This window comes from Hordeum vulgare, chromosome 4H, assembly GCF_904849725.1.
Source record: "Hordeum vulgare subsp. vulgare chromosome 4H, MorexV3_pseudomolecules_assembly, whole genome shotgun sequence".
Taxonomy (NCBI): domain Eukaryota; kingdom Viridiplantae; phylum Streptophyta; class Magnoliopsida; order Poales; family Poaceae; genus Hordeum; species Hordeum vulgare.
Genome location: NC_058521.1, coordinates 469706158 through 469720497, shown reverse-complemented (window position 1 = coordinate 469720497; position 14340 = coordinate 469706158). Strand labels below are relative to the sequence as shown.

Genomic DNA, 14340 nt, shown 5'->3' with positions numbered 1-14340 from the left:
CCCAGATCGGTCTGTCCCCCGTCTCCGGATCGGGCTGCACGTTCATGAAAATCTCCCAAAGAGAGATGAATTGGGCAAGGCCCTCAGGGCATAACTCCCCAACGATGTCATTAGTCCATGCCTGAGACAGGAGAGCATCCTTGACTTTGCGACGGTTGACAACTTGTGTCCTGACCTTTGCCACCACAAGAGGGGCAATCTCCTTGATCGTGGCACCATGAATCCATCTATCTTTCCAGAACAAGATGTTGTCGCCCGCTCCTAAATCCCAACTGACTAGACTGTCAAAAGTCTCGGACACACGTTTGTCTGCAGTTAGGTTCAAACCTTGCCATGGCATGTCCCTGTCCGTGCGCCTGAGCCACTCCTAGCGGAGCCTCAAAGCAATCCCATGCTTGAATAAGTCAATGACACCAAAGTCACCAAGGTGTTTCGGGCGACATACTCTAGTTCAAGAGACCACACACTTGCCACCATGTACCTCCTCCTATCCAGCCCAAAAGAAAGCACGACACCACTTGTCAACACGATCCAAAGCCCAATTGGGCGCTTCACCAACTAAAAGGTGGTGGGTAGCGCGCGCCTGCACGACCTGATTCACGAGAACGAGCCTTCCAAGGCTGGTGACCAACCCTCACTGCCAACCAGGCATAATGTGAAGCGCGGTATCCACAATTGCATGCCATTCAGACCTCTTCATCTGTTTGATGCTAAGTTGAAGACCAAGATATTTGCAAAGGAATTTGTCAATCCTCCACGGGAGGGTTGTCTTTACAAGCTCCTCATCCACACTCTCCGATCTGATCATGATAACATATTTACTTATTTTACTTCCTCCGTTCCTAAATACAAGTATTTTTAGAGATTTCATTAAGAGACCACATACGAAGCAAAATAAATGGATCTGCACTCTAAAATATGTTTATATACATCCTTACGTAATCCTCTAATAAAACCTTTAAAAAAGAATTATATTTAGCCACAAGTCAAAGTTTAACCAAGGAAACCAGCAAACCAGACGGAGGTAGAAATCAAATCACACGGTGGTCAGGTCGGTGGGAAAGTCCCGTCTAGAAGAGCCTGTGCTACTCCTGTGCTGGAGGAAAGGAAAACGAAAACGAGAATGGACGCGCGGACCACGCGGCGAAACGGTCAGGATCCTCCTTCCGCCCCACTCTCTTTTAAGCCCCCCATCCGCCCGTACTCGTCGGCGCCGTGCAGTTGAGTGCTCGCTGCTCCCTCCTCCTCCCCTCCAAGATTCTTCTTCGACCCCTCCCGATCTCCAAGGCGCCGCCGCGCGCCAGATCTCCTCCGCGCGCCCGCGGTGCGCCCTCGCCGCCTGCGCGATCTGCCTGGTGAGCCCCCCCCCCCCCCCCCCCCCTCCCCCGCTGCCTGCTCCTAGATCCGTGTCCTCGCCTGGAATTCCGGTGGCGACCTTGCGGTCAGACTTGCGCAGTGTACCATTCCCGTGCGTGTGTTATTTGCCGCGGCGAAGAGTTCGGTCGTGGTTTCACGTTGCGTATATGTGTTTGCCACCGCTGGACTGTGTTTGCCACCGCTGGACCTGGGGATCGTGATGATGGAAGATTGATGGGCGCCTAGTGAAAATTGCATTTGCCATGATCAGGATATTGTAGTGCGGCGGGTGTTCTGCTATGCCTGCTGATGGCTGTGGTGTCAGTTTAGTCAATTCTCTACTGTTTTACTACTCCATAGCCTGCTCATGGCTATGGTATCAGTTTAGTCAGTTATCTACTGTTTTACTATTCCACGGCCTGCTGATGGCTACGGAGTTAATAATGTTTTCTCTATTCTTCATTGATGGTACGAGTATATCTGCTTTTAGTTTTAGCAGGAGTTGCCTTGTTTTCCTAGTAACTTCAATGATAAGTTTGTAAGAATAATTAATAACACGTTGCATGTTTGGATATTAATTTGCAGGCCAAGATGGCGACCTATGAGCCCAAGAACATCCTCATAACTGGTGCTGCGGGTTTCATTGCATCCCATGTGGCAAACCGGCTAATTAGGAGCTATCCTCACTACAAGATTGTTGTCCTTGACAAGATTGACTACTGCTCCAACCTGAAAAATCTCAACCCTTCCCGGCCATCACCAAATTTCAAGTTTGTCAAGGGTGACATTGCAAGTGCTGATCTGGTGAACTACCTTCTCATCACTGAGTCCATTGACACCATCATGCACTTTGCTGCCCAGACTCATGTGGATAATTCGTTCGGCAATTCATTTGAGTTCACAAAGAACAATATATATGGTACCCATGTTCTCCTTGAGGCATGCAAGGTTACTGGCCAGATCAGAAGATTTATTCACGTCAGTACTGATGAGGTGTATGGAGAAACTGATGAGGATGCTGTGGTTGGTAACCATGAGGCCTCGCAGTTGCTTCCGACAAATCCATATTCAGCTACGAAAGCAGGGGCTGAAATGCTTGTGATGGCTTATGGGAGGTCTTATGGTCTTCCTGTGATTACGACTCGAGGCAACAATGTGTATGGGCCAAATCAGTTCCCTGAGAAGCTCATCCCAAAATTTATTCTTTTGGCCATGAAAGGCCTGCCCCTTCCAATTCATGGTGATGGCTCTAATGTCAGGAGCTATCTGTACTGTGAGGATGTTGCTGAAGCTTTTGAGGTAGTTCTTCACAAAGGAGAGGTTGGACACGTGTATAATATCGGTACTGTGAAGGAGAGGAGGGTAATTGATGTGGCGAGTGACATATGCAAGCTATTTGGCTTGGACACCGAAAAGGTCATCAGGTTCGTCGAGAACAGGCCCTTCAATGACCAGAGGTACTTCCTGGATGATCAGAAACTGAAGAAGTTGGGATGGGCAGAGCGCACAACATGGGAAGAGGGTTTGAAGAAAACAATTGAATGGTACACAAGTAATCCTGAGTACTGGGGCGATGTTGCCGGTGCATTGCTCCCTCATCCAAGGATGTTGATGACGCCTGGAGTTGAAAGGCATAACTGGACTGAGGAAATCAAATCTCTTGCTTCTTCGCCAGCTGAAGCCAAGGAATGTAACACAGTAGCTGCTGCAGCCACTTCCAATAGCACCAGCAGTGCCCCTCAGAAGGCCACCTACAAATTTTTAATATATGGTAAGACTGGATGGATTGGTGGTCTACTCGGGAAGATATGTGAGAAGCAAAGCATACCTTATGAATATGGTAAAGGGCGCCTACAAGAGCGCTCTCAGCTCCTGCAGGACATTCGAAACGTGAAGCCGACTCATGTTTTCAATGCTGCTGGTGTCACTGGAAGGCCAAATGTTGACTGGTGTGAGACCCACAAACAGGACACTATCCGCACCAATGTTGTAGGCACCTTGAATCTTGCTGATGTTTGTCGTGAGCAGGGGTTGCTCATGATTAATTATGCTACTGGTTGCATATTTGAGTATAATGCTGAACACCCTGAAGGGTCTGGAATTGGTTTTAAAGAGGAGGACACGCCCAACTTTGTAGGTTCATTTTACTCCAAAACCAAAGCCATGGTAAGCTCAAATATTTTCTTTATGATGTGTAACACATATCCTTTTGCTTCTCGTGGAAACAAACTCATGTGTTGTACCTACATGTAATGCAGGTGGAAGAGTTATTGAAGGACTATGATAATGTCTGTACTCTTAGAGTCAGGATGCCCATATCATCAGACCTAAGCAATCCTCGGAACTTCATCACAAAAATAGCCCGCTATGACAAGGTGGTGAACATTCCTAACAGTATGACAATTTTAGATGAACTCTTGCCTATCTCTGTAGAGATGGCAAAGCGGGATTGTAGGGGCATATGGAATTTCACCAACCCTGGGGTTGTCAGTCATAACGAGATTCTGGAGATGTACAAGGAATACATCAACCCGGACTTCAAGTGGACCAACTTCACGCTCGAAGAGCAGGCCAAGGTTATAGTTGCACCAAGAAGCAACAACGAAATGGACGCGTCAAAGCTGAAGTCAGAGTTCCCTGAGCTACTGTCCATTAAGGAATCTTTGATCAAGAATGTCTTTGAGCCAAACAGGAAGGTTTCTACTAATTGAAGATTCATGTGACACAGGTCTGCTAGAAGCTATTTCTAATTAGCTAATATATTTCACGGTGGCAGCTGTGGCCAATTCTATTGTGGTATAGCAGCAGGCATACATATTTACGATTTTTTGTTACGCATTATGTTTCACTTGAGTATTACCAGATGTTCTATGTAGTGGTGGATATGTTCATTGGCCTGGTTATCTATTGAGAACAGATCTTAAAATCTTTTCCATTTATGAGGTGCCATTCATGTACGTGGTATTGCGCTTTGTGCATGCTGTTTACGTGTTGTTTTTCTTGGTTTTCATATCTGAAGTCTGTATTGGCGGACTCAACTTATATGTGTAGTTTTGTTGGTCCATATTTGAAGTTTGCATCCCCAAAACATGTGCATTCAGAAGCCAAGAGGGTTTGTCAGTTGATGCGCCCTGATCAACCGTAAGCTCCCGTCGACTGTCAACGCGACGTGTTGAGTACCGCACGCTGAAATATTTGCTTGCAACAGATTAGTCTTTGGTGCAGGTTGCGGGCCTTGCCAGAGCTTGCCTTGTCTCTTGCTCCACAAACATAATAATCATACCGACTGTTTCCAGAGTTTAAGGTTTCCATAGTTCTGTTCCTGTTTTCTGTAATCTTGTTCTCTGGCTTCCCCTTTCTGGGTTTGAAACTTTTCTTGCTCCGTTGGATACCACCGACCTGTGCGCGTATGGGACGATAGTGTTGGATATTGTCGTTGACCTGATAAACATTGTGATTTTTTTTAACACGGTACAGATGCAATCGCTCATATATATACGTCATACACGTACACTCATCTATACGAACGCATACACACACATCCTATCTCTATGAAAGCATCTTCAAAAAGACTAAACCGACATATCATCTTAAGATTTACGAAATCATCATAGTCGCCTCGTCTTTGACAGGAATGACTTCTTTCACTGAATGCGTATCGTTGAAAATCCTAAAACAAATTAAAAAATAATGTGAATATCAAAACTTGAACCTTAATGAGATGGGTTATTACTGTTTCTTTAATCATCCAACTACAAACTAGTTTCACGACACATTTTAATTATGAAGTATAATTAATCCAAGACGCACGATCCACCTGGAACCGAAATTCGTTAAGAGATTCACATAGCACAAGGATTCACGTAGCACAAGCAATCACACAAGTAGGGACGCGACACCATCAAAATTTATTAACCAGGTTGATTAACACCGATACATCCCAAAGCAATGTCTATGGACGCTCCTCATGTACTCCCTCCGTTTCAGTTTATAAGTCCGGCACGTGTATCTAGGTTGTCAATTTGATCAACTTAATAAGAGACATATATTACGAAAAATATATCATTAGAAAATTTAGATGTTCTATTTTCTAATGATATAATTTTTATGTTAAACAATATATTTTATATAAGTTAAATTAACGAACTAGATACACGTGCACGTCTTATAAATTATGATGGAGGGAGTACAAAATTACATAGTTAGCATCCCAAGGCAATGGCTATGAACGCTCCTCATACACAAAATTAACATAGTACAGTCAACAACAAGCTCATGGAGACCATCAGACGGGTCTCCAACCACCCGGTTGATCCGGCCATCCTTGTCACGGGCGCCGGACCGTTCCTTTTTTTCCCTTCATGACAGTCAAAGTTCCCACAACAATTGAATTCTCTACATTCTTAATTTGTGCTCTCAATCTCCTAGAGTACTACTTCCGTCACGATTTAGAAGACACGGTTAAATTTACGTGCATTTTTATAATAGATAAGGAATCCCCACCTAAATATATTGCATTTACTTCTAGCAGCTTTTTTTTGAACGGTCACCGGAGGAGGGAACCCCGCCTGAATATATTACTCAAAAAAGCTGCCAAAGCCAAGAGGGCTGATTCAGTTTATAAGAAAAACTGGATCGAAAACCTAAACAAGTTGACCCAGTTTATGAGGAAAACCGGACCGAAAACCATACAAAAAGATTACACAAGATGAGGAAAAAAGGACGCTGAGGACAAAGCCCGACCTAGCTAGCAGATCGAAGGACGAATCCATAGGAGGCACAAGTAGATGTGGGGTGTCATCGAGGGATCACAATACCAAGACTAATCAAGCAACCTAACGCACCGCACCTGCGGGCATACCGAACCTCACGACACAACTGAGGAGCAACAACAACCAACGAGTGACAACACGAACCTTGACTGGGGCTCCGCCATGAGAATCTGAAACGATTAGCAAGTTGGGGAGGCATCTTGCGTCGTCGAAGAGCAAAGATGAACCATGACAACACCAAGAGCACTAAGCTCACCGCAACACAACGGCCACCAAGGAAGGAACTTGAACATACATAGCAACACAGCCGACACCAGGGAACACCACCGAAGATGGACACATAAGAAGCATGTCAGCAGCAACACAAACCACCGTCGACCCCAACCGGCCGCACACCACCAACAACATTCCGACAGCAAGCAACATCCACACAACAACCATGTTGACCCTAAGGATGATGCCTTCAAAAAGGGTTGCGACGCTGGTTGCGCCGCCATCATCCGTACAGGAGGACCTGGACTGGGTTTCCCCCGGGGTCTCGACGAGGAGGGTGCAAGCAACAAAAACAACAACACCTCCAAGGAGGTTAGCGGCGCCCACATGCGCCGTCGCTGCCGGCTTCAGGGAGCAAGGCTTTCGCCCAAGTTGATCTGACACACTCCCGAAGATCGGTTGAGTGAGGTGAGAGCTGATCCGCTCAACCACAAGGGACCATGGCCGCTCCGTCGCAGCCCATGGTCAGATTCAGACCACCACAAATTGGATCGAGACGAATCCAACCCGACGAAGGCGCACACAGCCTAGCGGAACTGGAAGGGAGTAGCGTCGCTATACACACCATCGGCAGGACCACCTACACCACGTAGAGGCCACTGCCCCAGGAAGACTAGCATCTCAAACCAGCACTGCGCTGGCCGGAGCACACTACATACCTCGACCGAGAAAGACACCGGCCCCGTCGGGCAGGCCGCCTCCGGCTAGGTAGAGCGGGAGCAGAGCCGCCACCAACAGCCTATGCCGCGCCCGCCACACGCAAAGCCGGGCAGAGCGACCCCGGATCTACGGCCTGCAGAGAATGGACGCCGCCACACCGACCATCACAGGAGTGGCCGCCACCTCGCCGACCAGACGGCAGCATCCCGACCCCCGCCGCTCCTTGCCGCGGCACACCACCACCTTCCACCCGCGCGCCCGAGATCAACCATGAGTAGCACGGGATCCCGAGATCCGCCATGGCCAGCCACCACGACCACATCCGGCAGCCATGGGACCAGAGCAGGAGCAGCCAATGCAATTAGATGACCGGCAGCCGTAGCAAAGCAAGCATGAAAGCACGAGACATGGGAAGGATTTTGGATCTGAGGGAGGAGGAGACAACGTAACCACCGGTCATCATCGTCGATCAGTGTCGATTTTCACGTGTCCCTCAATCCACTAGGCTTCGACTCTCTGTGCTCTTACGTCATAACCCCTTCATAAAATGAGTGAAGACTTCCAATAGAGATTCAACTTCAACATGACTTCATGGTAAATGATTAATCCACTGTTGCACTCGTTGACTTTAAACTCTTGTGAGTACACCACCTTGAATCAACCTCGTGTAATCTTCATGTCAAAGCGCACAAGCCCTCAGGCATACATGTTGTGTTGCCGCGCTGTCACGCCCAAGATGCGACCCTATCCTCAATCTGGCACGAGGGCCTCGTCAGGGATAGAAGCGCATCTCGTCGTGTCGCAAGAATGGATATCGTCACAAGTACATGTACTGAAGAGAAGAGTTATATAAAGAGTTGGCTTACACTCGCCACAATCTACATCAGAATCACATCAGTACATTACATAAACATCAAGAGTAAGAGCAGGGTCCGACTACGGACGAAAACAAACGACAAAAGAAGAACGACGTCCATCCTTGCTATCCCAGGCTGCCGGCCTGGAACCCATCCTAGATCGACGAAGAAGAAGAAGAAGAAGAGGCAACTCCAAATGAACAATCAACGCGCTCGCGTCATGTAACCTTTACCTGTACCTGCAACTGGTGTTGTAGTAATCTGTGAGCCACAGGGGACTCAGCAATCTCATTTCCAAAGGTATCAAGACTAGCAAAGCTTAATGGGTGAGGTACGGTTAAGTGGTGAGGTTGCAGCAGCGGCTAAGCATTTATGAGGTGGCTAACTTACGAGTACCAGAATAAAGAGGGGAAAGAACTACGCATAGCGGACGTGAACTACAGATGACCAAATGTATGATCCTGAACACCTACCTACGTCAGTCATAACCCCACCGTGTCCTCGATCGGAGAAAGAACTCACGAACGAGACAGTCACGGTTACGCACACAGTAGGCATGTTTTAAATAATTAACTTCAAGTTATCTAGAACCAGTGTTAAACAAAGTATCCACGTTGCCACATAACCGTGGGCACGGCTTTCCGAAAGATTTAACCCTGCAGGGGTGCTCCAACTAGTCCATCACAAATTATCACAAGCCGCATAGAAATCCTCAATCACGAAGCTCGCGATCTCGTCGGATTCCCTTGTGGAAAACCTCAACTCTGAGATTACCCAAAGCATCACCGGAATCCCGATGCACAAGATATCTCGTCAAAGGTAAAACTAATCCAGCAAGGCCGCCCGACGTGTCGACGATCCCGATAGGAGTCGCGTACCTCGTTCTCAGGACACGACGGATGGGTCACACTAGGAGTACCAAACCTCGGGTTGCCCCGCGGTGGCCCCGTAGTCTGCCAATTTGGACCAACACTCATGAGGAGCACTGGCCCGGGGGTTGATTAAATTATCCCCGGGGTCCGAAAAGTCCCTATGCAATTTTATTAGGTGTTTAGGCAAATGTAGTACCAAAGTTGGGCCTTGCCAGACCAGCCTTAATCTAAAACGAATTATCAAGGGGGTCCCCATAACAACCCCGATCGTGTTAGGAGCGCTCATTTATGGAACATAACACCGGTAGCCGAAACTAAGGGGGCAAAGGTGGAACAAAACACCAGGCTAGAAAGGCCGAGCCTTCCACCTTTTACCAAGTATATAGGTGCATTAAATTAAATAGCATTTAATATAGTGATATAACAAGGAACCCACGTTATCACATGGAAGCATCTGCACCTGCAACTAGCAACGCTATCAACAGGGTTAAGCAAGCAGTAACATAGCCAATCAGTGGTTTGCTAGGTTGAACGGATTGATGGTAATCATGGCATTGTTGAGAGGCTGATATTTAACAGGTGGTAGGCAACGAGACATAAACGGTAGCAACGGTAAAACTAGCATGGCAATGATAGTAATGGTATCTGGGGAAATGATCATCTTGCCTGAGATCCCGCTTGGAAGAAGAATGCCTCCGTAAGCAGACGAACCGACGTAGTCGAACGGGTCCTCACATCCGACACGCTTGCGGACTCTATCGAGACGGGGAAAACCGGAAACAGGAATCAACGCACAATATTCACCACACGATGCACGACACAAATGATGCATGAGCTACTGAATACATGCAAGCCACGACATGACAAATCACACAAGCACACCTACACATTAAGTGAAGTTCAATATGCACGAGTTGCATATTGACGAAACTCCACGGGAATTATTTAGTTCGCTCCCGGTTATCTACACGACAATATTAATGTTGTCAAACATGCAAGAGGTGAAGCGGAAATTAAACTACCTATCTAGGCAATTTAAATGAGGTCGGAAATGACATATAGCACCTCCGAAACGACCTCACATGTTAATTTACAATTCTGTCCAGATCTGAATTAATGCATTTAATTAGTTGTTAAACAGCAAAAAAAATAGGTTCACGTGATTCTACACGTCATGGCAAGCAATCTACACGTAGAGATCATCTCCAACGGAGCTACGGATCAAAAGATGCAAGCACCGCAAGATATGATGGCATGAATGCAAAATGTGTGCAACGGCGGCTACGAGCACTTCATCACATACAAACAGCAAGAGAAAATGAAACTACACGAGATTCTAAGCAAGTTTCATGTAGGACATGACCAAATCGGAGCTACGGTTCGGAAACTACGAGCAAAACAAGAAAACGCTACAATCTACCCAAAACAGCCACATAGCACTTTCTACGCCTCGCAACTTCGGCTACACAACTCCGATGAGCTCAAGCAAGGCATGGCATGAAATAGGCCAAGACACACTACTACAAACAACTAACAACAACTAGCATGGCATCATGGATCACTAGGGAGAGAAGTCTCAAAAAGGCATCTCACCCACTATTTCAGACTTAGAGAAAATAACACCTCCTGAAAGTGCAGTTTTCAGCCTGAAGCAATATTGACAGCAGCAAAACCTATAGCTACAGGTCTCCAAATGGCATGAAACTTATTAGCATGCTAGAGAAACATAAGGGGTACAACTAACTCCATTGGACCAACCTCAAAAGAGCTACAGATCACAAGATGCAAGCTAGACAAGACAGCAACAAAATAATACCAGATTCCAGACTTAGCAATATTTCAGCTCCTCTGAAACAGCACTATTCAAGCAACTTGAGAGCAAGCAAACAACACCTAAACATGCATTTCTATTGCAACTAAAAAAACCAGGGCTTAAACAAAACACCCAAGATCAACTCCCTAGTTGACAACTAATTCAAACGAGGCACGGAATAAATCCTACGAATTAAACAAAATGGCATCACGGCAAAATATCTCGCGAACTAACTCACTCGAAAGTCGAAACTAATTGCACAGAAAAATCCCTGGGATTTTTCTACCCCGAAAACATATAAAATAAGCGGGGTTTGCAACGCAAAATAAAGCCACACAATAATGCGAGATAATACCTCTAAACGGGAAAATAAACTACCGGCAAAACCCTACACGGAAAAATACGAGTGACCGCTCTAAAATACGCAGAAATATGGTCCCTGAAACATGGACATTAAATCTATGGCATACGGGCAATCCGGATACGCACGAAAATTAACTACGGAATGGATCCTAGTTAAACAGCACGTAAAACGAGGCATTAGGCACTCTAACCAGCGTTAAACAAATATGCATGTTGGATAATCGTGTTCTACTCGCGAAGCTACCCCAAAACGATATATAACACGTCCCGAACCGGCTTACGGTTTAAAAGCTACGGGGGTTTAAATATCGTCTAATTTCCTGAAAATACTAAATCGCCAGGTAATAAAAAAACCTCTCGGGCTGAATCTGAAGCTAAATGGGCCTACAGTGCATGGGCGTTACAAAACCAAATCTCGCTCAGGCGCACGTTAGAGGGGTCAGGGGGTTGGCTCACCTTGGGCCGAATCAGACCGGCCTGGAGGAGTGGGCCGAGGAAGCTGCAGGCCTAGCTCGGGCGCTGGGCCGAGGCGAGGCGGGACCGCACCGGCTGCCGGGTAGCTGGGCCAGCGGGGCCCACGCGCGGGTCAACGGCGCGGCTCTGGGACGAGCGGGCGCAACGCCCCGTCGTGCTGCTCCCGACCGGGAGCAAACTGGCGGCGGCGGGAGGATGGAGCGGGCCGCGGGGACCCGAGGGGCGGCGGGGCCGGCCGGATCTGGCCGGACCTCGCCGGATCCGGCCGCCGGCGGGGCGAGGCAGCAAAGGCGGCGGCGCTGGCGGGACAAGGCTACAAGGTTCGGCCGCAGGGAAGCTCCTGCGGTGATGCGGCGCTCCGGCGGCTAGGGAGCTCCGGCGACGCGGCTGGCCGACGGGAGGGGGGGCCGGTACGGCGCGCTGTAACCCAGAGGAGGCGGGGCAGGCGTACCGGGCAGGCGGCGAAGACGGCTGGCGGCGCACGCAGGGAGAGGAGCCGGCGGCGGCTCGGGCCCAGATGGGCTCGGGCGGGCCGCGCACGGGCCTAGCGGGCCGGCGGCTGGAGGAGGGAGACAGGTGGGAGGAGAGAGGCTTGGGTTTTGGGACGGCGTGGATCCCAAGGTGGCTAGGGTTAGCCATATTAGGCAGGTTAGGGCGTCTATTTATAGGATGGGGCTAGGTTAGGGGGGGTATTTGGGGGTTTTTCGACCCTCCGGACGCGTTCGCGCGGTTCGATCGGAGAGGCGGGTTAGGGTTAGGTGTGTGGAGTGGCGTTGGCTAAGATGAGAGGGAAGTGGTGCTGCGCGGCATCGACTTTTAAAACACCGACAGATGTCCGACGAATAACCGAAGACGGTGCCGCTACGGTCGACCGTTCGGGTACCAGACGGTCTCCGATCGCGACGAAATTCGACATGCGGCCTAGCTATAACTGAACACGACCGCACGTCAAATCTCAACCCGATCAGAGAAAGTTTTAAACACACTTTAAAACCAGGGTTTTGACGGTGCCGCGGGCGCGTGCGAGTGCGGTCGGGCTCAGAACAAACAACGACGAGAACCGGCGACTACTAACGAATGCAAGTTTTGGAAACTGGCGGCAACAGAGATGCCGATGCAATGCTGATGATGCGCATGATGCGATGATGACACGACAATTAAAATAAGCCACACGACGAAAACGGAAAGAGAGGGGAATCTTCTAGAACGTCGGCACCGGGCTGTCACACGCGCATAGAAGTCGATGACCATCAACACTACGTTCCTATGTCATCATTCCTGAAATCACCACCATTTTCTATTTTGACCAACACCCGCGTCAAGTCTACCAGACTGTTAGAGTCCGCCCCCATATGTGTGTGGCTGAGCCGAACTTGTCTGACTAAAACAATGTTCCAGCTCACGCCGTCTTGAAAGTGCGTTATATCGACTAGAGGGGAGTGAATAGGAGATTTTTATAATTTCATCACTAAGGAAATTCCTAGCGAGGAAAGTCCTCAATCATGAACTGAGTGCACCGGAAATAGTACAGGATCAGGTGTGCAAAAACATCTACAGCAAAGTACTCGATGAGATTTCAGAGATTCGGCTTGCACAGTTCGCAAGTAGAGAGTAAGCAGGTGAAGATTAACTCAAGTGAAGAATTTGAGGTTGAGGAAATTCAGAGAAAGTCTTCAGACAAATTCTTCAAACAATACAGATGAAAGTCTTCAACATACAATTGAGGAAATGAAAAGGTTGAAGAAATAGAACCCGTAGCTCGATGAAGACAATTGTAGATGACCAAGTTCCAACTGCTGTGACAGTTGTACGTCTGGTTCGGAGCGGCTTGGTATTGAAACCAAAGGACACATAGTCCCAGGACACATAGTCCCTACCATATTCTCCTTGAGCTAAGGACACAGTCTTCAGGGCAGACTTCCAAACCCTCACAAAATCGGTCACCCGGCGATCCACAATTGACTGCTCGATGCTCTAGACCATGACGCCTAACCGTCTGGAGGATACACGGTCCTCAAAGGTAACAACCGCCGGTTCCACACAGGAACAACTTCTTCAGTGATGCTTAATCACTTGGGCTTTTGGTTTGGGTTTGGTGTTTGGGGTATTTCCTCACTTGATGATTTTCTCTCGAAGACTCTGAGGAATTTGGGTTGCTCTAAATGACAAGTGTCCGTTTCTCTCGGAGCAGCCAACTAGCAAGTGGTTGTGAGGGCGGCTATTTATAGCCTGGCAGCATCCCGACATGATTTGACATAAATGCCCTTTAATAATATGACCATTGGGTGGATAAGATTAGTGAGGTGGCTGATACGTCCCAAACGTATCTATAATTTCTGCTTGTTCCATGATCTTTTGGGTGGCATTGTTATATGTTTTGTTACACTTTTATATCATTTTACACATATTTGGACTAACCTACTAACTCAGTGCACTCAGTGCCAGTTTCTGTCTGCTGGTGACTATTTTGCAGGGGCTTTTACCCAATTTTCCGAAGCCCGAAAAATTCCAGAAAATATATATATAAAATCAGCAAAACAGAAGCTTCCGGATCACCGAATATGGGCCAGAGGGGGGCGAGGGGCCTCCCAGGCGACCTGCTGGCGCGGCCAAGCCCTAGGTCCGCCAGGAGGCCGCCTGGTGGGTCCCACCTCCTCCGGTGCCCTCCTTTGGCCTATATTTAGAGTCCAGAGAGGAAACCCTTAAACAACTTCTAGAATCGCGAATTTCTCCATCATTCCGCCGCCGCAGCGCTTCCGAGATCGGGAGCGTCAGGAGACCTCTTCCCGGCACCCTGCCGGAGGGAGGATTGACCTTCGGGAGCTTCTCCACCACCATGGACGCTTCCCGAACGTGCCCTGAGTAGTCCTCCTTGGACCATGAGTCCACGACCAGTAGCT

At 48.2% G+C, this 14340-nt stretch overlaps 1 protein-coding gene across 1 annotated transcript; it reads left to right on the top strand.

Annotated features, from left to right (window-relative positions):
* The first annotated feature begins 1104 nt into the window (after nucleotides 1–1104).
* LOC123449002 (trifunctional UDP-glucose 4,6-dehydratase/UDP-4-keto-6-deoxy-D-glucose 3,5-epimerase/UDP-4-keto-L-rhamnose-reductase RHM1-like) lies at nucleotides 1105–4313 on the top strand. Its single transcript, XM_045126061.1, has 3 exons — nucleotides 1105–1355; nucleotides 1942–3522; nucleotides 3615–4313. The coding sequence occupies exons 2-3, from the start codon at nucleotides 1948–1950 to the stop codon at nucleotides 4065–4067; spliced, it is 2028 nt and encodes a 675-aa protein (XP_044981996.1). The 5' UTR covers nucleotides 1105–1355; nucleotides 1942–1947; the 3' UTR covers nucleotides 4068–4313.
* The last annotated feature ends 10027 nt before the right edge of the window (nucleotides 4314–14340 follow it).

What these genes read in the sequence shown, in the direction of transcription:
- LOC123449002 (XM_045126061.1), top strand. Translation starts at nt 1,948, where the DNA reads ATGGCGACCTATGAGCCCAAGAACATCCTCATAACTGGTGCTGCGGGT. An exon ending in ACTCCAAAACCAAAGCCATG is followed by an intron (nt 3,523 to 3,614) that starts GTAAGCTCAAAT and finishes CATGTAATGCAG; the next exon opens with GTGGAAGAGTTATTGAAGGA.